Genomic DNA, 24,961 nt, shown 5'->3' with positions numbered 1-24,961 from the left:
TTCCATGGAAATGACATTCCAGAAGAATATTGCAGGGTAGAAGTGACGACAGTCGTCCAAGGATACGAGGACGACATGCTAGACATCCCTGGGCTCGAAGGTATCGAGACACTTGGACAAGCTATCAAGAATTTTATCCTTTGGCCTCGAAGGGATGTCGAATTGGTTGATTGGTCGAATTCGTCGCAGGCCGAACCGTCTCTGCCTTCTCAAATTGATGTTCCTATTGTACATCCATCATCACCTCCTCAAACTTCACATGCTGCTCCTCATCCTCTTTCTGACCCTCCTTCTCCTCATCCTCATGGTGGCCCACCGTCTCCGCCACATACATCGCCCTTCAGGGATCCACCTTCTCCACAGCCATCTCCACGACCATCAAAGAAAACTAAAGTTTCTATACCAAAAGTAGTGTCCCCGTATGATAAGAAAAAGAAGAGTAAATCCACTGCTGGCACTGTTCGTTTTTTGAAAGGGATTGGACGGAGCCTCACGTCAGACACTGTTGATTTGGCCGATCTCGAGGAGTCCACAAAAAAGGCTGAGGCAATGGCCGCAAAGATAAAGAAGCCAACTAAGGCAGATTATAAAAACGTGCCTAAAAAATATGTGCCGGGCAGACCACTACTCACTTTTGAGAAACTAAGGAAGGTCCCGGCTAATATTAAAAGGTTGCATGATTGGTACATGCGGGCATCTTCAGTTGGCATCGACACCATCAGTGTTAATATACCAGCCCATGCTTTTATTGGTTCAAATCAAAAAGTCGTTGTTACATTCGAGGACATGTGGTTAATGATGAACCTTCAGAGACTCGACGTGCAACTTGTAACCATATTTGCATTGTAAGTGTCACTCATACTCCACATATATGTGTTATTATTAGTGAGTTGTATAAATTTTCAATATCTGACATGCACGTGTGTGTTGCGGAATGCAACATGATCAGCAGGAGATCCTTTATGGTACCAATCCCAATGCTAGTGCCAGTAAAAGGGTTGGGTATCTCAACCCAATAAAGATATGCGAGGATAACCACACTTTTAGAATCGGAAAAGGCAACGAAGCATTACAGGGGCTAACAGACGAAGAAATTGAGGTGCGTATCTAGGATCTGAAGAAGGATTTTGAAGCAAGATACGCCACCTACATAGGACACGCAATGCTTCAATTTCAAGACAGGGAATCCATAGTGGCCCCGTACAACTTTAAGTAAGTGTGATTTTGCATAAATAAAATTAATAATTTCAATACACATGTATCACAAGTTTGATTCGTACAGGGACCACTGGATATGCTTCTTCATTTATCCTAAGGTTGGAAAGGTGCTGGTGCTCGACTCCTTGCACACCGAGCCTTCGGCCTATTCAAAATTCCTCAGCATCTTAGAGCTGTAAGCCTTTTCTATGCATGCATACTTATAACGATGAGAATTGTAGAATAACATGGTGATTCTATTTGAGATCACAGGGCATTTAGGTTTTATAAGCTACATGGTGGAAAGTACGACACGTCCAAAAAAAGGCGCGTCACTAGACATCCATTATAACTGGCCGGTAAGTATGTGAATTTATGAATACATATCATACATGTACGTACATAGGACAATGTTGCAACTAAATAACCAATCTCCCGTTATGTAGTGCCACAAGCAACCACCCGGATCGGTCCTATGTGGGTTCTACGTATGCGAGTTCATGAGAATGAACGGGCGATACATCACGAACCCTGGCAAGGTATTATTAGTAATAGTCACGTATGTATTTATGTCATTAAAGATGCAAATGTGTTATTATTGAGTATAAATAGATGATGTTTATAAACTTCCTTTACAGCAATTTCAACAAGGAAGCCCGAAGAACTTGACTGAAGGTGCATTGTATGGCATAGTTGAGGACCTGTGCACATTCATATTGAAAGAGGTCATTCCCGCAGAAGGGAAATATCATGATGCTTCCGGAACATTAGCTTTGCCAGAGTTTAGAATACTAACAGAAATTAGTAGACTATCTCTTAGCCGAGATAGTTATTAGAGCTTAAGTGAAAACTTTGATGTATATAATGTGTGATGCATACATGGTTGTAAACAAGACTTTGATGTATATAAATGTATGATAGAATTTAATTCCATGTTGCTTTTAATATCAATACTACATGTTTATCAATATCAATATATATATATATATATATATATATATATATATATGTATATGTTTTTTGTGTGTAAATATATATAAATTTCAGTACTGATTGAAAATTTAAAAAAGGCGGGAAAACTTTCCACTGGCGGCTAAATAAAACAAACCGCCAGTGGAAATGCTATTTCCACCATTTCCACTGGCGGTATAAAACCGCCAGTGGAAATAGCATTTCTACTGGCGGTTGCTTAAGAAAACCGCCAGTGAAAATAACATTTCCACTGGCGGTTCTAGAATAACCGCCAGTGGAAATGGTCCACTGGCCCCTAGCACTGGCGGCACTGAAAAGCGCCAGTGAAAACGTCTCTAGAACCGCCACTATAGAGGCTGTGTGCCTGTGTGTACTAGTGCAAAACACGCTTTTCCTGCTTCCAGCAGGGGATGATACATGTTGCGATTGCAAGCATGGTATTTTAGGGTTCCAATCAGATTTGGGTGCGTAGGGCATCATCCGCGACCCCAGGGAGGCAGGGACGGCAATGTATTTTCATGGCCGCAGCAGTCCAAGTGCGTGCTCAACCAGCCCACACAACAGTCAACACCTGCAAACGTTCCCTAGCTCATGACAGATAAACATTCTCTGCTGCAGATTTGTTCGCTTGCTGCGAGGCCCTTCCGGCGGCCAGCAGACCCAGCACAACCACTCCATGACGGCCGGCATGACTCCAACAATTTCAGGTCCAAGAACTCCCATGCACCGTCTGCTGATGACAGATAAACAATATATATAGAGAGAGAGAGAGGAGAGAAGGAAAGAAAAAAAGGAATAGGAAGAGAGAGAGAGAGAGGGAGAAGAAAATCACAAGAGGAAAGAGAGGGAGAAGAAAATCACAAGAGGAGGGAAACAGCGAGTAAGCCACTTTAGCGTTCAATCTCATTGCTTGGTGTGTTAGGTTTGTTTTCTCTCTCTACGTACTGTTGGCATTTTCCTTGAGAAGACAAAATATGTTCTTTAGGGGACCAGAGCAACAGCACCATCATCATCACCCTCTTTCTCTCTCTAGATTAGAGCAATCTTTCTCTCTCAAAAAAAACTGCAATGATCAACTTTACCACACCCTCCTCTTCCTTTGATGATCCTTGCCGCCTTTGCCCCCCTCTTTGCCCTTTATTCCCTGCCTCTAGTTGCTTTGCTTGCCGCTAACGAACTGCTTTCCATTGCTAGGTCCTAGCCCCCTCTTCCAGCAACACGCAATGCCCGCAGCCATAGCTGCACCTGCTAGCCTAGCCATGAAGGAGTTCTCGTACGAGGAGGTGGAGGCGGCGACGGGCGGGTTCGCGGCCAAGAACCTGGTGGGAAAGGGCAGCCACGGCAGCGTGTACAGGGCCAGGCTGAAGGAAGAAGGCGGCAGGACGGCCGTCGTCGCCGTGAAGCGGCCGTCGCACGCGCAGGGGGAGGCCAAGCTCGGCAACGAGATCGCCGTGCTCTCGGCCGCCCCGCGCCACCCGGGGGTGATCGGCATCGTCGGGGTTTCGTCGTCCCCCGCCGGCGCCGCCGCGCCGGGGCCTCGGCTGCCTCCGCTGCTCGTCATGGAGTTCATGCCCAACGGGTCGCTGCACGACCTGCTGCACCGGTCGCCGAGGCCGCCGCCGTGGCCGCGCCGCGTGGAGATCGCGCTGGACGTGGCGCGCGCCGTGCGGGCGCTGCACGCCGCGGCGCCGCGCGTCATCCACCGGGACGTGAAGTCCGCCAACGTCCTCCTCGGCCGCGACGGCCGCGCCCGGCTCGCGGACTTCAGCCTCGCCGTCAGCGTCCAGGACGACGACGAAGGAGAAGGCTCGGCGTCGGCGGGGCCAGCGCCAGCGCCAGCCCCGGCGGGCACGATCGGGTACCTGGACCCCTGCTACACGGAGGCCGGGCGGCTGGGCCCCGCGAGCGACGTGTTCAGCTTCGGCGTGGTGCTCCTGGAGCTGGTGAGCGGGCGCAGGGTGATGGACGTGGACTCGTGCCCGTCGTCCATCGTGTCCTGGGCCGCGCCGCTGATCGGCGCCGGGCGCGCGCGGGAGGTGCTGGACGGCAGGGTGGCCGCGCCGCCCACGGCGTGCGCGGACCGCGTCCTCGCCGTGGCGGCGCGGTGCGTGTCGGACAGCGCGGAGCTGCGGCCGGCCATGGACGAGGTGGTGTCCGAGCTGCGCGGCGCGCTCGAGAGCGCCGGGTGGCGGCGCCACCGCGACGGCGGCGTGGTGGAGCGGGTGTGCAGGCGCGTCGCGTCGTGGGGCCAGCGCGCGCGGCGGAGGAGCAAGAGGAGGGTGCGGGCCACGGCCACCAAGGTCGAGTGCGCCGAGCACTCCGGCGGCGGCGTAGCACTAGCAGTAGCACCCGATCGCGACGGCTCGTCGCGGAACAACGGCATGGTGAGCGGCGCGGCGGCACACTCGAAAGCAGAAGAGGACGCGTTGGCTCGATTCGAGAGCGAATTGGATCTCGTTTTCAGGTAGTTGATTGGTAAAACCTTTGGACGGATGTTTACTGTTGCTTGCTACTGTTACTGTCACAGCGCGCAGTTAGGAGACTGACTGACTGACTAATCTACGGCTGTTTAATTTGATCGTTGTTCACCTCGTGCAAGAGACGCGTACGTACGTGGTTGTTAGGCGGCTGGAGCTGGACAATAATCTGGGCACGGGTAGCTCAGGTAGCAAAAATGAACCCACGCTGGCATGGCATGGCATGCATGAGGCCTACGGCATCGATCTGTAGAACTGGTACTGGTAGACTAAAACATCAGAAGGACTCCTCCTTTTTCTTGCTTTAGGCATGAGATGGCCATGATGTGAACAGTGAACTGGCAGCTGCACGCATGCTGCATGCATGCAAACCGTAGAAAAGCTGCCGGCGGGTAGCTCCTTGATCTGATCTACACTGACAACACCGTAAAAGGTGAGTGCAAAACAAAAAAAAAAGAGCTAGTGAGAACGGAATAAAGGTGCCATCAAGTTAATCTAAGCTACCTAGCCTCTGATCTCATGCACTCACGGCCAGTCGGCCACGGCCCCATGAAAACAGCTTTACTCGTTGTACATATAAAAATCCAAATCCGTATCTACTTTTTGTTAATCTGTTCATTAACCTGCTTTAGTTTTGGCTCTTGGTTTCTTTAATGTAGAGAAGGATAGACAGACGCCAGGGATGCAAGCAAATTGAATGCCAGATGTTTCATAATCTCCTAATATGCACTGATTGATTTTTGTTCTGTACTACCAGCTAACTTCGGTGATTAAAAAGTAGTGTTGGCCATTTTTAACTATGTCAGCTCACCTAGAGTATTTTCCTTAACCAAGCATTCCAAATGCAGCACAATGTCCTCCAGAGAAAACATTGGAATTCTTGGTCTTGGAACAATGTCCACGTCTGCAGATCTAGTTCTCAGATAAAATCGTCAAGTCTTGCGAGCATTTCTTTTAGCCTCATTCTCTACCAATGAAGCACTTTCCTTTTACTGGAACTGAACTATAGTCTTCGTAGTTTAACTAAACTCAATTTGGGAACTGTATATCGTAATTGTACTTTTCTTTTCACAATTGTGAAGGATTATTGAAAGGAAAATGGCCTTAACCATTTCCTCTAAGTTGATTTTGATGCTTGATGACCAACACAACCTAATGAACTAACTAGTTTGCCTAGTTGATTGTTTCACAGGTGCATAAGTCTATCTATCACAATTCTAAGTCGATTGTTTGGAATAACATAGATTATTCCAGACATGAGAGCTTTTTAGAGAAATCACATGTACGCGGACCGTCTAGGCCCTAACGTCGGACCGTCCGCGGCACCTCTATTCACCTCGGACAGGAACTATGTTGGAATCATATTCCTACTACGGACTGTCCGATGGAGAGAAGAGCATCATCCGAGACCAAGCTCGGACCGTCCGACCCTCAAGCACGGATCGTCCGCCCGTTGAAAACCAGAAAAACTAGAAGGTGCCAGGTTCGATAAAATTTATTTTTAGTGTCCTCGTGGACCGTCCGGGGTGCATGGCCGGACCCGGACCGTCCACGACTGCTTTTTTCTTACATTTGACGACACATTTAATGCACTTATAGCTGTTGATATAGTTGTTACTGTTGACCGTTGCGATTTCAGTCATTGATGTGCATTGGCAGGCCATCCGGGCTAGGAGCGCAAACCGTCCGCTTTTGGCATAAAGTGGGCAATGGCTAGGAAGTGGTTGGTGGCTACAAATACAACTCCAACCACCTCCATTCAATCATCCAAACACTCCACTCATCTACATTCAATACAAGAGCAAGCACATCACTCCAAGACACATTCAAACCTCCCAAGCTCCTCCAAGTGTCATAATTGTGACTAGTGATCATTAGTGATTAGTGTCTTAGAAAGTCTAGAGAGAGTGTGATCTTGTGTTTTTCTTATTGCTCTTGTTGCTTGGCTTTGTTGATCGTGCATTCTTTCTCTCCTTCTAAGCTCTCAATGACTTGTAAAGCTATCAAAAGACACCTAATTGTGTGGTGATCCTTGCGGGGTCTAAGTGACCATCGAGATTAAGAAACATTCAACCAGTCTAAGTGACCGTTTAAGAGAGGGAAAAGTGAGAGCACCTAGAGGGGGGGTGAATAGGTGATCCTGTAAAACTTGAAACTTAAGCCACAAAAACTTGGTTAAGTGTTAGAACAATAATCGCCAAGTGGCTAGAGAGGAGTCTCAACAAAACACAATAACCACAAAGATATCAATCACAGAGATGGCACGGTGGTTATCCCGTGGTTCGGCCAAGACCAACGCTTGCCTACTCCACGCTGTGGTGTCCCAATGGACGAGGGTTGCAATCAACCCCTCTCAAGCGGTCCAAAGACCCACTTGAATACCACGGTGTTTTGCTTTGCTTTTCTTAATCCCGTTTGCGAGGAATCTCCACAACTTGGAGTCTCTCGCCCTTACACTTGAAGTTCACAAAGAAGCACGGAGTAAGGGAGGGATGAGCAACGCACACAAGACACAAAATCAGAATGTCAACACGCACACAAGTCGCAACAAGAGCTCGCAACACAACCCGACGAGTTCACAACTCAACAAGAGCTCTAGATGCTATCACGAAGAAACAAATGCGTGGAATCGAAGTCTTGGTGCTTAGTGTAAGGAAAATGGACCCCGGGCCATTTGGCTAATTGAGTTTGGTGTTTGATGATTAACACAACCTATGGACTAATATGTTTGCTAGTGTTTATAATTATAGTTCACAGGATGCGAAGAGAATTGGACCAAGGCAATGAGGATGCAACACCTCAAAAGAAGACATAAAAAGATGCATAGGAGTCCAATACTCAAGAACAAAAGAAGCCCGAAGAAATCAGCGAAGAAATCCAAGAAGTGGGCTGTCAGCCAGTGCCTGGTGGCGCACCGGACATTGATGTCCGGTGTGCACCGGACTGTCCGGTGTGGCATCGGACAGTCTGCGCAGAGAGGCCGCAGATAGGCACTCTCTGGCTGTAGCACCAGACTGTCCGATGTGCACCGGACTGTCCGGTGTGCCAACGGGCAGACGGCAACGGTCGGATCCAACGGTCGACTGCTACAGGCGCCAACGATCGGCTGACGTGGCGTGCACCGGACACTGATGTCCGGTGGTGCACCGGACTGTCCGGTGCACCCGACGACAGAAAGCTGCTGCTTTCTGTCCAACGGCTAGTTTGGGGTGTGGAGGCTATAAATACCACCCCAACCGGCCATTCTCAAGTGTGAGAGCCCAAGCAACATACCAAGACACATAGTGCATATTTCCAAGAGCTCAAACACCCAAGTGCTTAATAGAATCACTCGGTGATTAGCGTAGGTGCTTTGCGAAGTGCTTAGGTTAGTTAGACCGCTTTAGCGCTTGCTCTAGGTGAACCCTAGTTAGTTGAGTGAGTTTTGTAAAACCACACAACCCCTCGGCTCTTGCGCGAGCCGTTGTAATTGTACCGAGTGGGGTGAGAGTCTTGCGAGACCGTGACAACCGCGTTTGTGTCACGGCCGCCACCGTGTACCGAAGGGAACGAGGCCCGCGGCGTTTCGGCCGGAAGCTCGATAGTGGAGACGGCAGGGAGCGTCCGAGAGGAGCCGGAAGCGGAGCACCACTTGCGCATGGAGAAGGCCCGTGGCTCTCTATGGAGTTACTCGACCGTGGTGCTTGGCCCTCGCGTGGGCTTCCCTTTGCGTAGGGGCACCAACGAGGATTAGTCGGGACCTTGCGTGGTTCTGGATACCTCGGTAAAAATACCGGCGTCATCCACGAGAGTTTGCTTCTCTACTTAGCTCTTTACATTCCGCATTTACATTAAGCATTTAAGTTTCAATCTTGTAGTCATACTTATTTAGTGTAGATTGAAACTTAGCCTTTGCGGTAGAGATAGCAACACTTAGACAAAACCTAGTTTGCACATTCTAGTTTTGATTATTTGCATAGATTTTGCTCTAGGGATTTAATTGTGGCCTAGTTTAGTAAAAGCTTTAGAAGTCCTAATTCACCCCCCCTCTTAGGCGTCACCCGTTTCCTACAAGTGGTATCAAAGCCCGGTTTGGCTCATTTGAAACGCTTTAGCTTCACCGCTAAAAGAGCCGACGCTTTTTAGAGGAAGGGATGGATACCCATAGGCCACCACACTTCGATGGCACTAACTTCCCTTATTATAGTGCTAGAATGGCTTGTTACCTAGAGGCCGTTGATCTAGGTGTTTGGAGAGTCACTCGTGACGGGATGAAACCCCTCAAGAATCCCGAGAAACCCACCACGAGTGAGGAAAAAGAAATTCATTTAAATGCTAGAGCCAAAAATTGCTTGTATGAATCTCTTAGCATGGATATTTTTAATCAAGTATTTACCTTGAAAACTGCTAATGAGATTTGGCTAAAATTGCATGAGCTCCATGACGGCACATCCAATGTCCGTGAGCAAAAACATTGCCTAGTCTTAAATGAGTATAATTCTTTTGCCATGAAAGATGATGAGCTTGTTAGAGACATGAATTCTCGTTTGAATCTAATAATCAATGAGCTCAACTCTATTGGCATTAATAAGCTAGGTGATGTGGACATTGTGAGGAAGATTATCTCCCTGCTACCACAACAAAGATATGGGAGCATCATCACCATCCTTCACAACATGGAGGATTTGAGCAACATGACCCCGACCATTGTGATTGGGAAAATCGCGGCCTTTGAGATGTCGCGAAAAATGAGTCGGGGAGAGGAGCCAACTTCCTCAAGGCCATATGCTTTTGCATGTGATGAAAGGAAGGGCAAAAAGAAGGCTCTCACTCCAAGTTCCTCAAGTGAAGAAGAGGAAGAAGAAGAAAGTGATGATGATGAAGATAATCAACCATGCACATCATCCTCCGAGGACGAAGAAACAATCCGACGCGTCGGAAAGGTAATGAGGATGATCCGCAAGATTAATCTAATGGGTGTGCCCCTGCAGGTCGAGGATCTTCTCTTTAACATTGACAGGAAAAAGCAAAGGAAGAGAGGATGCTTCGCATGTGGGGAGAAGGGCCACTTCAGGGACAACTGTCCAAATATGGCCAAGCCCAAAAAGGAGAGGAGCAAAGGCAAGGCGCTAACAAGTGTTAGAACTTGGGATGATTCTTCAAGTGAAGATGAACCTCCAAGGGCGCGCAGCCACCGGTCCTCGTCACGATCATCACGGTCATCACACAAATGTCTTATGGCAAGAGGTAACAAAAGCATTTCATCCTCTAGTGATGAAAGTAGTAGTGATGATGAAGGTGAGGGAAAGCCCTCTCTAGATGAGCTTGCGGAAGCCGTAGAATTTTTCCAGGATGTTTGCACTAAGCAAAAAGCTCAACTTAAAATTTTGAAAAATAAGTTAGTTAGCTCTCAAAATGATTACAAAGGTTTGCTAGAAAAATTTGAAACTTTTGCAAACTTAAATAGTGAGCTATTGAGAGCACCTAGAGGGGGGGGTGAATAGGTGATCCTGTGAAACTTAAACTTATAGCCACAAAAACTTGTTAAGTGTTAGCACAATAATCGCCAAGTGGCTAGAGATGAGTCTCAACAAAACACAATACCACAAAAGATCAACACAGAGAAGACACAGTGGTTTATCCCGTGGTTCGGCCAAGTACAAAACTTGCCTACTCCACGTTGTGGCGTCCCAACGGACGAGAGTTGCACTCAACTCCTCTCAAGTGATCCAATGATCAACTTGAATACCACAGTGTTATGCTTTTCCTTTCAATATCCCGTTTGCGAGGAATCTCCACAACTTGGAGTCTCTCGCCCTTACACTTGAGATTCACAAAGAAATACGGAGTAAGGGAGGGAAGCAACACACACAAATCCATAGCAAAATGCGCACACACACGGCCACGAATCGAGCTCAAAAGACTATCTCAAAGTTCTCACTAGAACGGAGCTCGAATCACTGAGAATGACAAACGAGTGCGCAAAGACTGAGTGTGGATGATCAAGAATGCTCTAAGGTTGCTTGGTGTTCTCCTCCATGCGCCTAGGGGTCCCTTTTATAGCCCCAAGGCAGCTAGGAGCCGTTGAGAGCAATTCTGGAAGGCTGATCTTGCCTTCTGTCATCGGGCGCACCGGACAGTCTGGTGTACACCGGACACTATCCGGTGCCCGATTTCTTTCCTTAAGCGGCGCAGCCGATCGTTGGCCGCCAGAGAGCCGTTGGCGCACCGGACATGTCTGATGCACACCGGACAGTCCGGTGCCCTCTTCTAGCCGTTGGCTCGGCCACGTGTCCCGCGCAGATTGCGCGGCCGACCGTTGGCCCGGCCGACCGTTGGCTTACCGGACAGTCCGGTGCACACCGGACAGTCCGGTGAATTTTAGCCGTACGCCGTCGTCGAATTCCTGAGAGCGGCCACTTCGCTCGAGCCAGCCTGGCGCACCGGACACTGTCCGGTGCACCACCGGACAGTCCGGTGCCCCAGACCGAAACAGCCTTTTGGCTGTACACAGCCAACTCTTCTCTTTTCTTCTTCTTTCTGTTTCTGATACTTAGACAAGTATATTAGTACACAAAACCAATGTACTAAGACTTAGAAACATACCTTTGCTCTTGATTTGCACTTTGTTCATCCATGGGCATAGATTCACATTTAAGCACTTGTGTTGGCACTCAATCACCAAAATACTTAGAAATGGTCCAAGGGCACATTTCCCTTTCAATCTCCCCCTTTTTGGTGATTTATGCCAACACAACATAAAGCAACTAGAACAAGTGCAATATCACTTCAAATAAAAACTCAAATTTATTTTGATTCAATTTGGCATATATGGATCATCCTTTGCCACCACTTGGTTTGTTTTTGCAAATCAAACTCAAAATCCTATCTCTAAGTCAAATCCACTTGTAGAGACATAAAGAGAGGTTTTCCAAAGAAAATTGATTCAAGATTCCAAAAACTCCCCCTTTTTCCCATAATCAACACTTCTCCCCACAAGAGGCTAACTTTTGACAAAAGAGACAATGCAAGAGTTTTGACAAACCAAAAGCTCTATCCCTGTTTTCAAAGTTTCTCAAGTGGTAGCTGATCCATTTATTGCTTTGGCCTTTATTTTCTCCCCCTTTGGCATCAAGCACCAAAACGGGATCAATCTTGGCCCTTTAACCCCATTGCCTCACCAAAATCTTCAATTAAGAGCAAATAGGCAATAAGAGTTTAAAGATGAACTTGGAATAAGTTACCCTCTCATCGGAGTGCAGTGGAAGTCTTTCATGGTCCAAGTCCACCTTTTTCCCTTTCAATTCTCCTTGGAGACTAAAACAACCAAACTCAAGTACATGGTTAGTCTCAAAGGGTCAAGTTGTAGCACAGCTCCCCCTAAATATGTGCATCACTTGCACAAGGACTTGTGAGGTCCGGGGAGTGTTTGTACAACTTGAGCACCATAATAAACAACACAATGCAGAATGAACATGATTAAAGGCATAAACACATGTATGCTATAAATCAATCCAGGTTCCGCGAATCTAAAACATTTAGCTCACTACGCAACCTGCAAAAGGTCTTCTCATCTAGAGGCTTAGTGAAGATATCGGCTAGCTGGTTCTCGGTGCTAACATGAAACACTTCGATATCTCCCTTTTGCTGGTGGTCTCTCAAAAAGTGATGCCGGATGTCAATGTGCTTTGTGCGGCTGTGTTCAACAGGATTTTCCGCCATGCGGATAGCACTCTCATTGTCACATAGGAGTGGGACTTTGCTCAGATTGTAGCCAAAGTCCCGAAGGGTTTGCCTCATCCAAAGTAGCTGCGCGCAACACTGTCCTGCGGCAACATACTCGGCCTCAGCGGTGGATAGGGCAACGGAGGTTTGTTTCTTAGAGTTCCACGACACCAGGGACCTTCCTAAGAATTGGCACGTCCCTGATGTACTCTTCCTATCGACCTTACATCCAGCATAGTCGGAATCTGAGTATCCAACCAAGTCAAAGGTAGACCCCTTTGGATACCAGAGCCCGAAGCAAGGCGTAGCAACCAAATATCTAAGAATTCGCTTCACCGCTACTAAGTGACACTCCTTAGGATCGGATTGAAATCTGGCACACATGCAAACGCTAAGCATAATATCCGGTCTACTAGCACATAAGTAAAGTAGAGACCCTATCATTGACCGGTATGCTTTTTGATCAACGGACTTACCTCCTTTGTTGAGGTCGGTGTGTCCGTCGGTTCCCATCGGAGTCTTTGCGGGCTTGGCGTCCTTCATCCCAAACCGCTTTAGCAGATCTTGCGTGTACTTCGTTTGGGAGATGAAGGTGCCGTCTTTGAGTTGCTTCACTTGGAACCCAAGGAAGTAGTTCAACTCGCCCATCATCGACATCTCGAATTTCAGCGTCATCACCCTGCTAAACTCTTCACAAGACTTTTGGTAAGTAGAACCAAATATTATGTCATCGACATAAATTTGGCACACAAACAAATCACCATCACATGTCTTAGTAAAAAGAGTTGGATCGGCTTTCCCAACCTTGAAAGCATTAACAATTAGAAAGTCTCTAAGGCATTCATACCATGCTCTTGGGGCTTGCTTAAGTCCATAGAGCGCCTTAGAGAGCTTACACACGTGGTCGGGGTACCGTTCATCCTCGAAGCCAGGGGGTTGCTCCACGTACACCTCCTCCTTGATTGGCCCGTTGAGGAAAGCGCTCTTCACATCCATTTGGAACAACCTGAAAGAATGGTGAGCGGCATATGCTAGCAAGATACGAATTGATTCTAGCCTAGCCACAGGAGCAAACGTCTCCTCAAAGTCCAAACCTGCGACTTGGGCATAACCTTTTGCCACAAGTCGAGCCTTGTTCCTCGTCACCACCCCGTGCTCGTCCTGTTTGTTGCGGAATACCCACTTGGTTCCCACAACGTTTTGCTTGGGACGAGGCACCAGTGTCCAAACTTCATTGCGCTTGAAGTTGTTGAGTTCCTCCTGCATGGCTAACACCCAGTCCGGATCTAGCAAGGCCTCTTCTACCCTGAAAGGCTCAATAGAAGAGACAAAGGAGTAATGCTCGCAAAAATTAACTAATCGAGATCGAGTAGTTACTCCCTTGCTAATGTCACCCAGAATTTGGTCGACGGGATGATCCCTTTGAATCATCGCTCGAACTTGGGTTGGAGGTGCCGGTTGTGCTTCTTCCTCCATCACATGATCATCTTGTGCTCCCCCTTGATCACACTCCTCCTCTTGATGAACCTGTTCATCGTTTTGAGTTGGGGGATGCACCATTGTTGAGGAAGAGGGTTGATCTCGTTCATCTTGTTCCTGTGGCCGCACTTCTCCAATCGCCATGGTTCGTATAGCGGCCGTCGGACCATCTTCTTCATCTACATCATCACAATCAACAACTTGCTCTCTTGGAGAGCCATTAGTCTCATCAAATACAACGTTGCTAGAGACTTCAACCAAACCCGACGATTTGTTGAAGACTCTATACGCCTTTGTATTTGAGTCATATCCTAACAAAAACCCTTCTACAGCTTTGGGAGCAAATTTAGAATTTCTACCCTTCTTCACTAGAATGTAGCACCTGCTCCCAAATACACGAAAGTAAGATACATTGGGTTTGTTACCGGTTAGTAGCTCATACGAAGTCTTCTTGAGGAGGCGATGAAGGTAGACCCTGTTGATGGCGTGGCAAGCTGTGTTCACGGCTTCCGACCAAAAGCACTCGGGGGTCTTGAATTCTCCAAGCATAGTCCTCGCCATATCTATGAGTGTCCTGTTCTTCCTCTCTACCACACCATTTTGCTGAGGTGTGTATGGAGCGGAGAACTCGTGCTTGATCCCTTCCTCCTCAAGGAACTCCTCCACTTGAAGGTTCTTGAACTCGGACCCGTTGTCGCTTCTTATCTTCTTCACCTTGAGCTCAAACTCATTTTGAGCTCTCCTGAGGAAGCGCTTGAGGGTACCTTGGGTTTCAGACTTATCCTGCAGAAAGAACACCCAAGTGAAGCGGGAAAAGTCATCAACAATAACTAAACCATACTTACTTCCTCCTATGCTCAGATAGGCGACGGGTCCGAAGAGGTCCATATGTAGCAGCTCCAGAGGTCTTGAAGTGGTCATCACATTCTTGCTGTGATGCGCTCCTCCCACTTGTTTACCTGCCTGACAAGCTGCACAAGGTCTATCTTTTTCGAATTGAACGTTAGTCAAACCCATCACGTGTTCTCCCTTTAGAAGCTTGTGAAGGTTCTTCATCCCTACATGTGCTAAGCGGCGATGCCACAGCCAGCCCATGCTAGTCTTAGCTATTAAGCATGCATCTAGACCGACCTCTTCTTTTGCAAAATCAACTAAATAAAGTTTTCCGTCTAATACACCCTTAAAAGCTAGTGAACCATCACTTCTTCTAAAGACAGACACATCTACATTTGTAAATAGACAGTTGTATCCCATATTGCATAATTGACTAACCGATAGCAAATTATATCCAAGAGACTCTACTAAAAACACATTAGAGATAGAGTGCTCATTAGAAATTGCAATTTTACCTAACCCTTTTACCTTGCCTTGATTCCCATCACCGAATATGATTGAATCTTGGGAATCCTTATTCTTGACGTAGGAGGTGAACATCTTCTTCTCCCCCGTCATATGGTTTGTGCATCCGCTGTCGATAATCCAGTTTGAACCCTCGGATGCATAAACCTGCAAGGCAAATTTAGGCTTGGGTCTTAGGTACCCAACTCATGTTGGGTCCTACAAGGTTAGTGCAAATATCCTTAGGGACCCAAATGCAAGTTTTGTCTCCCTTGCATTTTGCCCCTAACTTCCTAGCAACTATTTTCCTATCCTTTCTACAAATAGCAAAGGAAGCATTTAAAGCACAATAAATTGTAGAAGGTTCATTCACTACTTTCCTAGGAGCATGAATAATATTCTTTTTAGGCACATGATGAATAGCATTTCTCCTAGACATATTTCTACCATGCATATAGGAAGAACTAGAAGCAAACATGGCATGAGAGTCAAAATCATCATAAGCATTATAATTCCTATAAGCATTTCTAGTTTGTCTCCTATCATGATACATAAAAGCATGGTTCCTTTTAGTACTACTTGCCATAGGGGCCTTCCCTTTCTCCTTGGCGGAGATGGGAGCCTTATGGCTTGTTAAGTTCTTGGCTTCCCTCTTGAAGCCAAGTCCATCCTTAATTGAGGGGTGTCTACCAATCGTGTAGGCATCCCTTGCAAATTTTAGCTTATCAAAATCATTCTTGCTAGTCTTAAGTTGCGCATTAAGACTAGCCAATTCATCATTAAGCTTGGAAATTGAAACTAGGTGTTCACTACACGCATCAATGTCAAAATCTTTACACCTAGTACAAATTACAACATGTTCTACACAAGAATTAGATTTATTTGCCACTTCTAATTTAGCATTTAAATCATTGTTGACACCTTCTAAAGTGGAAATGGTTTTATGACAAGTAGATAATTCACCAGAGAGCATTTCATTCCTTTTAATTTCTAGAGCAAGAGAATTTTGTGCACTAACAAATTTATCATGCTCCTCATATAAAAGATCTTCTTGTTTTTCTAGTAATCTATTCTTGTCATTCAAAGCATCAATCAACTCATTAATCTTATCTATCTTAGATCTATCTAAGCCCTTGAATAAGCATGAATAGTCTATGTCATCATCATCACTAGACTCATTATCACTAGAAGAAGCATAAGTGGAGTCTCGAGTACTCACCTTCTTCTCCCTTGCCATAAGGCATGTGTGACGCTCGTTGGGGAAGAGGGATGACTTGTTGAAGGCGGTGGCGGCGAGTCCTTCATTGTCGGAGTCGGAAGAGGAGCAGTCCGAGTCCCACTCCTTGCCTAGATGCGCCTCGCCCTTTGCCTTCTTATAGTTCTTCTTCTTCTCCCTCTTGTTCCCTTGATCCTGATCACTATCATTGTCGGGACAGTTAGCAATAAAATGACCAAGCTTACCACATTTGAAGCATGAGCGCCTCCCCTTTGTCTTGGTCTTGCTTGGTTGTCCCTTGCGGCCTTTTAGTGCCGTCTTGAATCTCTTGATGATGAGAGCCATCTCTTCATCATTAAGTCCGGCCGCCTCAATTTGTGCCACCTTGCTAGGTAGCATTTCCTTGCTTCTTGTTGCCTTGAGAGCAAGAGGTTGAGGCTCATTGATTGGACCGTTTAGAGCGTCGTCGACGTATCTCGCCTCCTTGATCATCATCCGCCCGCTTACGAATTTTCCGAGTACCTCCTCGGGCGTCATCATCGTGTACCTGGGATTCTCACGAATATTGTTTACGAGATGAGGATCAAGAACGGTAAAGGACCTTAGCATTAGTCGGACGACGTCGTGGTTCGTCCATCGCGTGCTTCCGTAGCTCCTTATTTTGTTGATAAGGGTCTTGAGCCGGTTGTAAGTTTGGGTTGGCTCCTCTCCCCTTATCATTGCGAATCGTCCAAGCTCGCCCTCCACCAACTCCATTTTAGTGAGCATGGTGATGTCGTTCCCCTCGTGAGAGATCTTGAGGGTGTCCCATATCTGCTTGGCGTTGTCCAAGCCGCTCACCTTATTGTACTCTTCCCTGCACAAAGATGCTAATAGAACAGTAGTAGCTTGTGCATTTTTATGGATTTGTTCATTTATAAGCATAGGGCTATCCGAGCTATCAAATTTCATTCCATTCTCTACAATCTCCCATATGCTTGGATGGAGAGAGAATAAGTGACTACGCATTTTGTGACTCCAAAATCCGTAGTCTTCCCCATCGAAGTGTGGAGGTTTGCCAAGAGGAATGGAAAGCAAATGCGAATTCGAACTATGTGGAATACGAGAATAATCAAATGAAAAGTTCGAATTGACCGTCTTCCTGTAGTCGTTGTCGTCGTCCTTTTGGGAAGAAGTAGACTCATCGCTATCGTCGTAGTAGACGATCTCCTTGATGCGCCTTGTCTTCTTCTTCTTCCCATCTTTACGCTTGTGGCCCGAGCCCGAGTCAGTAGGCTTGTCATCCTTCGGCTCGTTGACGAAGGACTCCTTCTCCTTGTCGTTGATCACGATTCCCTTCCCCTTAGGATCCATCTCTTCGGGCGATTAGTCCCTTCTTGAAGAGAACGGCTCTGATACCAATTGAGAGCACCTAGAGGGGGGGTGAATAGGTGATCCTGTGAAACTTAAACTTATAGCCACAAAAACTTGTTAAGTGTTAGCACAATAATCGCCAAGTGGCTAGAGATGAGTCTCAACAAAACACAATACCACAAAAGATCAACACAGAGAAGACACAGTGGTTTATCCCGTGGTTCGGCCAAGTACAAAACTTGCCTACTCCACGTTGTGGCGTCCCAACGGACGAGAGTTGCACTCAACTCCTCTCAAGTGATCCAATGATCAACTTGAATACCACAGTGTTATGCTTTTCCTTTCAATATCCCGTTTGCGAGGAATCTCCACAACTTGGAGTCTCTCGCCCTTACACTTGAGATTCACAAAGAAATACGGAGTAAGGGAGGGAAGCAACACACACAAATCCACAGCAAAATGCGCACACACACGGCCACGAATCGAGCTCAAAAGACTATCTCAAAGTTCTCACTAGAACGGAGCTCGAATCACTAAGAATGACAAACGAGTGTGCAAAGACTGAGTGTGGATGATCAAGAATGCTCTAAGGTTGCTTGGTGTTCTCCTCCATGTGCCTAGGGGTCCCTTTTATAGCCCCAAGGCAGCTAGGAGCCGTTGAGAGCAATTCTGGAAGGCTGATCTTGCCTTCTGTCATCGGGCGCACCGGACAGTCCGGTGTACACCGGACACTGTCCGGTGCCCGATTTCTTTCCTTAAGCGGCGCAGCCGATCGTTGGCCGCCAGAGAGCCGTTGGCGCACCGGACATGTCCGGTGCACACCGGACAGTCCGGTGCCCTCTTCTAGCCGTTGGCTCGGCCACGTGTCCCGCGCAGATAGCGCGGCCGACCGTTGGCCCGGCCGACCGTTGGCTCACCGGACAGTCCGGTGCACACCGGACAGTCCGGTGAATTTTAGCCGTACGCCATCGTCGAATTCCCGAGAGCGGCCACTTCGCTCGAGCCAGCCTGGCGCACCGGACACTGTCCGGTGCACCACCGGACAGTCCGGTGCCCCAGACCGAAACAGCCTTTTGGCTGTACACAGCCAACTCTTCTCTTTTCTTCTTCTTTCTGTTTCTGATACTTAGACAAGTATATTAGTACACAAAACCAATGTACTAAGACTTAGAAACATACCTTTGCTCTTGATTTGCACTTTGTTCATCCATGGGCATAGATTCACATTTAAGCACTTGTGTTGGCACTCAATCACCAAAATACTTAGAAATGGCCCAAGGGCACATTTCCCTTTCAGCTATCAACTAAAATTGAGCTATTAGAATCTAGTGCTCCATCCACTGCTACCGATGATAGCCTTATTAAAAAGAATGAAAAACTTAAGGCTAAGTTAGCTAGCTCCCAAGAAGCTATTGAAAATTTGCTAGAGAAAATGAAAATTCTTAGCATACACAACAATGAGCTAACTACTAAGCTAGAAAACATTGGTAGCACCCCAGCAGCATCTTTAGTTGAAATACCTGAAATAATTAAGAAAGATGCTTCTACTTCCTGCTCTGATTTAATTGATGATTCTAACCCCTGCAACCAAGTCGTTGTTGAGAATATTGTTGTAGAGACATGTACGGATGAGGTTGCAAAGGAAAATGAACAATTAAAGCAAGAAGTGGCTCGCCTTGGCAAGGCTTTGTATGACAAGAAAGGCAAAGCCAAACAAATCCGACCTCCACAGGATAACACCATTGCGGGAGTGAACAAGCCTGTAGAGGGAGAAACTGTGATTTGTAGGCTATGCCACATGGAAGGCCACAAGTCTTTCCAATGCAAGGCGATGACCAGGGATAAACAAAGGCAAAAGCTCAAGCAAAAGCCATCAAGCAAAATCTCAAACACCTACATCAAAAAGGTGAACAAAAAGACTGCTACACCATACTTAATCAAAAAGAAGAAGAATGGAAAGGTGATAGCAATCAAGGCCAACAAGCAAGCCAACAAAGGAAAGGGGGCCAAACGCATCTGGGTGCCAAAGGAAATAATTTCAACCATGAAGAGCACCAAGAAGGTTTGGATCCTGAAAGGGAAGTGAAGTGGACCGAAGGTCATCGGGAAATTTGGAGACTTGGCAAAGTTGGGATCTATATCATGGGATACATCATATTGGATCAAGTTTATTGCCAAGTGGATTAGTGAAAATTTTGGACCCAAATTTCCCACCCATGACTAAGGTAACTAGTTTTATTGTATTTCTCGTTTTTAGATATGCGTATCTATTTATCTTTTATCTAGTTTACCTTTCTTGCCTAGTATTACATTTGTTATGTACTTTTGTTCAAAATCATGCATACTAGGTAAATCATATGGTAGGATTGCTAGTTTTTAAATTCATATACTTAAGCAAACCTACATGGCTTAAAATATTTAGTTAAAGCTCGGCACATAGCTTTTATATCACTCCATAGTAAATGATGCATCAATTGAAAATTTTGATTTCTACAAAGTGTATCATTTAACTTATATGTGCCAAAGTTTGGATTATGGATAATTTGCCCCTCTTGATATCAAATCAAAGTGCATGTCTCCTACAAGTATTCAAAACTTGTATGCACACCTTTAGGGGGAGGTTACTCTATAATCTAACACTTTGAGACTAACACCTTTTCAAGTCTATTTCATGTGATAGTCTCATTGTAAGGAAAATGAAGTCCCCGGAGAAAGACAACAATCTTCCACTGCAAAATCTCCAAGAACTCTCATGTCTCTCAAGCTCACCATTGACTTTCAATTGGTATCTTTTGAGACTACATTCAGTATCATTTACATGTCTTCTCCTAAATTTGATTAGACTATATTTCATATCATATGCTTCCATGTTGCAAAAATGCATAAGTAGTTAACTCATATTCTGTTACCTATGCATAAGGGAAGTTAGTCTTTTCAAATCATGTCTTGCACCTCTAATTTTCACATGCTTTTTCCTAAGTAGAGGATCTCTGTCAGGGAGAGTATTTCTTCATCTCTAAAAAGGGGGAGAAACTTCTTTCTAAAGAGAACACTTATTTAGGGGAAGTTCCTTTCAACTGGTATCATTCATATGGTTTAATTTAATATCCTTCTTGTGATATCATTTGATACAATTCTTGTTGAGGGCAAGCTTTTATTTACTTCCTACATGCTTTTAATGTCTTCCTTTTCGGTGGTTGATAGTCGCCTAGAGGGGGGGGTGAATAGGGCGAAACTGAAATTTACAAATATAAACACAACTACAAGCCGGGTTAGCGTTAGAAATATAAACGAGTCCGCGAGAGAGGGCGCAAAACAAATCCCAAGCGAATAAGCAAGTGAGACACGAAGATTTGTTTTACCGAGGTTCGGCTCTTGCAAACCTACTCCCCGTTGAGGAGGCCACAAAGGCCGGGTCTCTTTCAACCCTTCCCTCTCTCAAACGATCCCTCGGACCGAGTGAGCTTCTTTTCTCAAATCAAAGCCGGGAACAAAACTTCCCCGCAAGGGCCACCACACAATTGGTGCCTCTTGCCTTGATTACAATGGAGTTGTGATCTCAAGAACAAGTGAGAAAGAAAAGAAGCAATCCAAGCGCAAGAGCTCAAATGAACACGGCAAATCACTCTCACTAGTCACTAGGGCTTTGTGTGGAATTGAAGAGGATTTGATCTCTTTGGTGTGTCTAGAATTGAATGCTAGAGCTCTTGTAGTAGTTGAGAAGTGGAAAACTTGGATGCAATGAATGGTGGGGTGGTTGGGGTATTTATAGCCCCAACCACCAAAAATGGTCGTTGGAAGGCTGTCTGTTCGATGGCGCACCGGACAGTCCGGTGCACACCGGACAGTCCGGTGCCCCCTGCCACGTCATCACTGCCGTTGGATTCTGACCGTTGGAGCTTCTGACTTGTGGGCCCGCCTGGGTGTCCGGTGCACACCGGACAGGTACTGTTTGATGTCCGGTGTGCCAGCATGGGCGATTCTGACTTCTGCGCGCGCAGAGCGCGCATTAAATGCGCGGCAGAGAGCCGTTGGCGCGGAGATGACCGTTGCTTCGGAGGCGCACCGGACAGTCCGGTGCACACCGGACAGTCCGTTGAATTTTAGCGGGCAAGCCGTTGGCGTTTCCCGAAGCTGGCGAGTTCCTGAGGCCGACCTCCCTTGGCGCACCGGACACTGTCCGGTGTACACCGGACAGTCCGGTGAATTATAGCCGAGTCGCCCTGGAAATTCCCGAAGATGGCGAGTTTGAGTCTGAGTCCCCTGGTGCACCGGACAGGTACTGTTCACTGTCCGGTGGCACACCGGACAGTCCGGTGCGCCAGACCAGGGGTGCCTTCGGTTGCCCCTTTGCTCCTTTATTGAATCCAAAACTTGGTCTTTTTATTGGCTGAGGGTAAACCTTTTACACCTGTATAATCTACACACTTGGGCAAACTAGTTAGTCCAATTATTTGTGTTGGGCAATTCAACCACCAAAATTATTTAGGAACTAGGTGTAAGCCTAATTCCCTTTCAATCTCCCCCTTTTTGGTGATTGATGCCAACACAAACCAAAGCAAATATAGAAGTGCATGATTGAACTAGTTTGCATAATGTAAGTGTAAAGGTTGCTTGGAATTGAGCCAATATAAATACTTACAAGATATGCATGGATTGTTTCTTTCATTTTTAACATTTTGGACCACTTTTGCACCACATGTTTTGTTTTTGCAAATTCTTTTGTAAGTCCATTTCAAAGATCTTTTGCAAATAGTCAAAGGTAAATGAATAAGAGTTTGCAAAGCATTTTTCAAGATTTGAAATTTTCTCCCCCTGTTTCAAATGCTTTTCCTTTGACTTAACAAAACTCCCCCTAAATGAGATCCACCTCTTAGTGTTCAAGAGGGTTTTGATATATTTTTGAAATACTACTTTCTCCCCCTTTTGAACATAGTAGGAAAACCAATTGATAATATTCTTGGAAACACGAAGTTTTTGAAAATGGTGGTGGTGCGGTCCGTTTGCTTTGGGCTCATACTTTCTCCCCCTTTGGCATGAATCGCCAAAAACGGAATCATTAGAGCCCATGAAGTAAGTTCTTCCCCTTTGGTCATAAACAAATGAGTTAAGATTATACCAAAGATGAAGTCCGGTCCTTTTGCTTTGGGCTCTTACTCTCTCCCCCAAAGACAAGGTCCTTTTCTTAGAGCGATGGCGAAGGATGAGTTACGGAGTGGAAGCCTTTGTCTTCGCCGAAGACTCCAATTTCCTTTCAATACACCTATGACTTGGTTTGAAATACACTTGAAAAACACATTAGTCATAGCATATGAAATAGATATGATCAAAGGTATATAAATGAGCTATGTGTGCAAGTTTAGCAAAAGAAATTTCTAGAATCAAGAATATTGAGCTCATGCCTAAGTTTGGTAAAAGTTTGTTCATCAAGAGGCTTTGTAAAGATATCGGCTAATTGATCTTTAGTGTTAATATAAGAAATCTCGGTATCTCCCTTTTGTTGGTGATCCCTAAGAAAATGATACCGAATGGCTATGTGCTTAGTGCGGCTATGCTCGACGGGATTGTCGGCCATTTTGATTGCACTCTCATTATCACATAGCAAAGGGACTTTGGTTAATTTGTAACCGTAGTCCCACAGAGTTTGCCTCATCCAAAGCAATTGCGCGCAACAATGACCTGCGACAATGTACTCGGCTTCGGCGGTGGAAAGAGCGACCGAATTTTGCTTCTTTGAAGCCCATGACACCAAGGATCTTCCCAAGAACTGGCAAGTCCCCGATGTGCTCTTCCTATTAATCTTACACCCCGCCCAATCGGCATCCGAATAACCAATCAAATCAAAAGTGGATCCCCGAGGGTACCAAAGCCCAAACTTAGGTGTATAAGCCAAATATCTCAAGATTCGTTTTACGGCCGTAAGGTGTGATTCCTTAGGGTCGGCTTGGAATCTTGCACACATGCAGACGGAAAGCATAATGTCCGGTCGAGATGCACATAAATAAAGCAATGAACCAATCATCGACCGGTATACCTTTTGATCCACGGACTTACCTCCCGTGTCGAGGTCGAGATGCCCATTTGTTCCCATGGGAGTCTTGATGGGCTTGGCATCCTTCATTCCAAACTTGCTCAGAATGTCTTGAGTATACTTTGTTTGGCAAATGAATGTGCCCTCTTGGAGTTGTTTGACTTGAAATCCTAGAAAATACTTCAACTCCCCCATCATAGACATCTCGAATTTCTGTGTCATGATCCTACTAAATTCTTCACATGTAGATTCGTTAGTAGACCCAAATATAATATCATCAACATAAATTTGGCACACAAACAAATCATTGTCAAGAGTTTTAGTGAACAAAGTAGGATCGGCCTTGCCGACTTTGAAGCCATTAGCAATAAGGAAATCTCTTAGGCATTCATACCATGCTCTTGGGGCTTGCTTGAGCCCATAAAGCGCCTTAGAGAGCCTATAGACATGGTTAGGATACTCACTGTCTTCAAAGCCAGGAGGTTGCTCAACATAGACCTCTTCCTTGATTGGTCCGTTGAGGAAGGCACTTTTCACGTCCATTTGATAAAGCTTAAAGCCATGGTAAGTAGCATAGGCCAATAATATGCGAATTGACTCAAGCCTAGCTACGGGTGCATAGGTTTCACCGAAATCCAAACCTTCGACTTGGGAATATCCCTTGGCCACAAGTCGTGCTTTGTTCCTTGTCACCACACCATGCTCATCTTGTTTGTTGCGGAAGACCCATTTGGTTCCTACAACATTTTGGTTAGGACGTGGAACCAAATGCCATACCTCATTCCTCGTGAAGTTGTTGAGCTCCTCTTGCATCGCCATCACCCAATCCGAATCTTGAAGTGCTTCCTCCACCCTGAGTGGTTCAATAGAGGAAACAAAAGAGTAATGCTCACAAAAATGTGCAACCCGAGATCGAGTAGTTACCCCCTTATGAATGTCGCCGAGGATGGTGTCGACGGGGTGATCTCGTTGGATTGCTTGGTGGACTCTTGGGTGTGGCGGCCTTGGTTCTTCCTCATCCTCCTTTTCTTGATCATTTGTATCTCCCCCTTGATCATTGCCATTATCTTGAGGTGGCTCATCTTCTTGATTTTGTCCTTCATCAACTTGAGCCTCATCCTCATTTTGAGTTGGTGGAGATGCTTGCGTGGAGGAGGATGGTTGATCTTGTGCATGTGGAGGCTCTTCGGATTC

General features: G+C 46.1%; 1 protein-coding gene across 2 annotated transcripts; it reads left to right on the top strand.

Annotated features, from left to right (window-relative positions):
* The first annotated feature begins 2,740 nt into the window (after positions 1-2,740).
* Positions 2,741-6,722, top strand: LOC103634669 (serine/threonine-protein kinase-like protein At5g23170). 2 transcript variants are annotated; one of them, XR_556847.3, is made up of 3 exons: positions 2,741-4,633; positions 5,839-6,129; positions 6,306-6,722. XR_556847.3 is itself a non-coding variant. In XM_008657267.3 (2 exons), exons 1-2 carry the CDS (start codon positions 3,393-3,395, stop codon positions 5,888-5,890), a joined length of 1,293 nt encoding a protein of 430 aa, XP_008655489.1. In that variant the 5' UTR covers positions 2,741-3,392; the 3' UTR covers positions 5,891-6,722. The 2 variants fall into 2 exon arrangements, 1 of the variants encoding a protein (XP_008655489.1); XM_008657267.3 differs by having other exon boundaries at positions 5,839-6,722.
* The last annotated feature ends 18,239 nt before the right edge of the window (positions 6,723-24,961 follow it).

Source organism: Zea mays, chromosome 8 (genome assembly GCF_902167145.1).
Source record: "Zea mays cultivar B73 chromosome 8, Zm-B73-REFERENCE-NAM-5.0, whole genome shotgun sequence".
In the NCBI taxonomy this organism is placed as follows: Eukaryota; Viridiplantae; Streptophyta; class Magnoliopsida; order Poales; family Poaceae; genus Zea; species Zea mays.
This window is presented reverse-complemented; position numbering and strand designations above follow the sequence as displayed.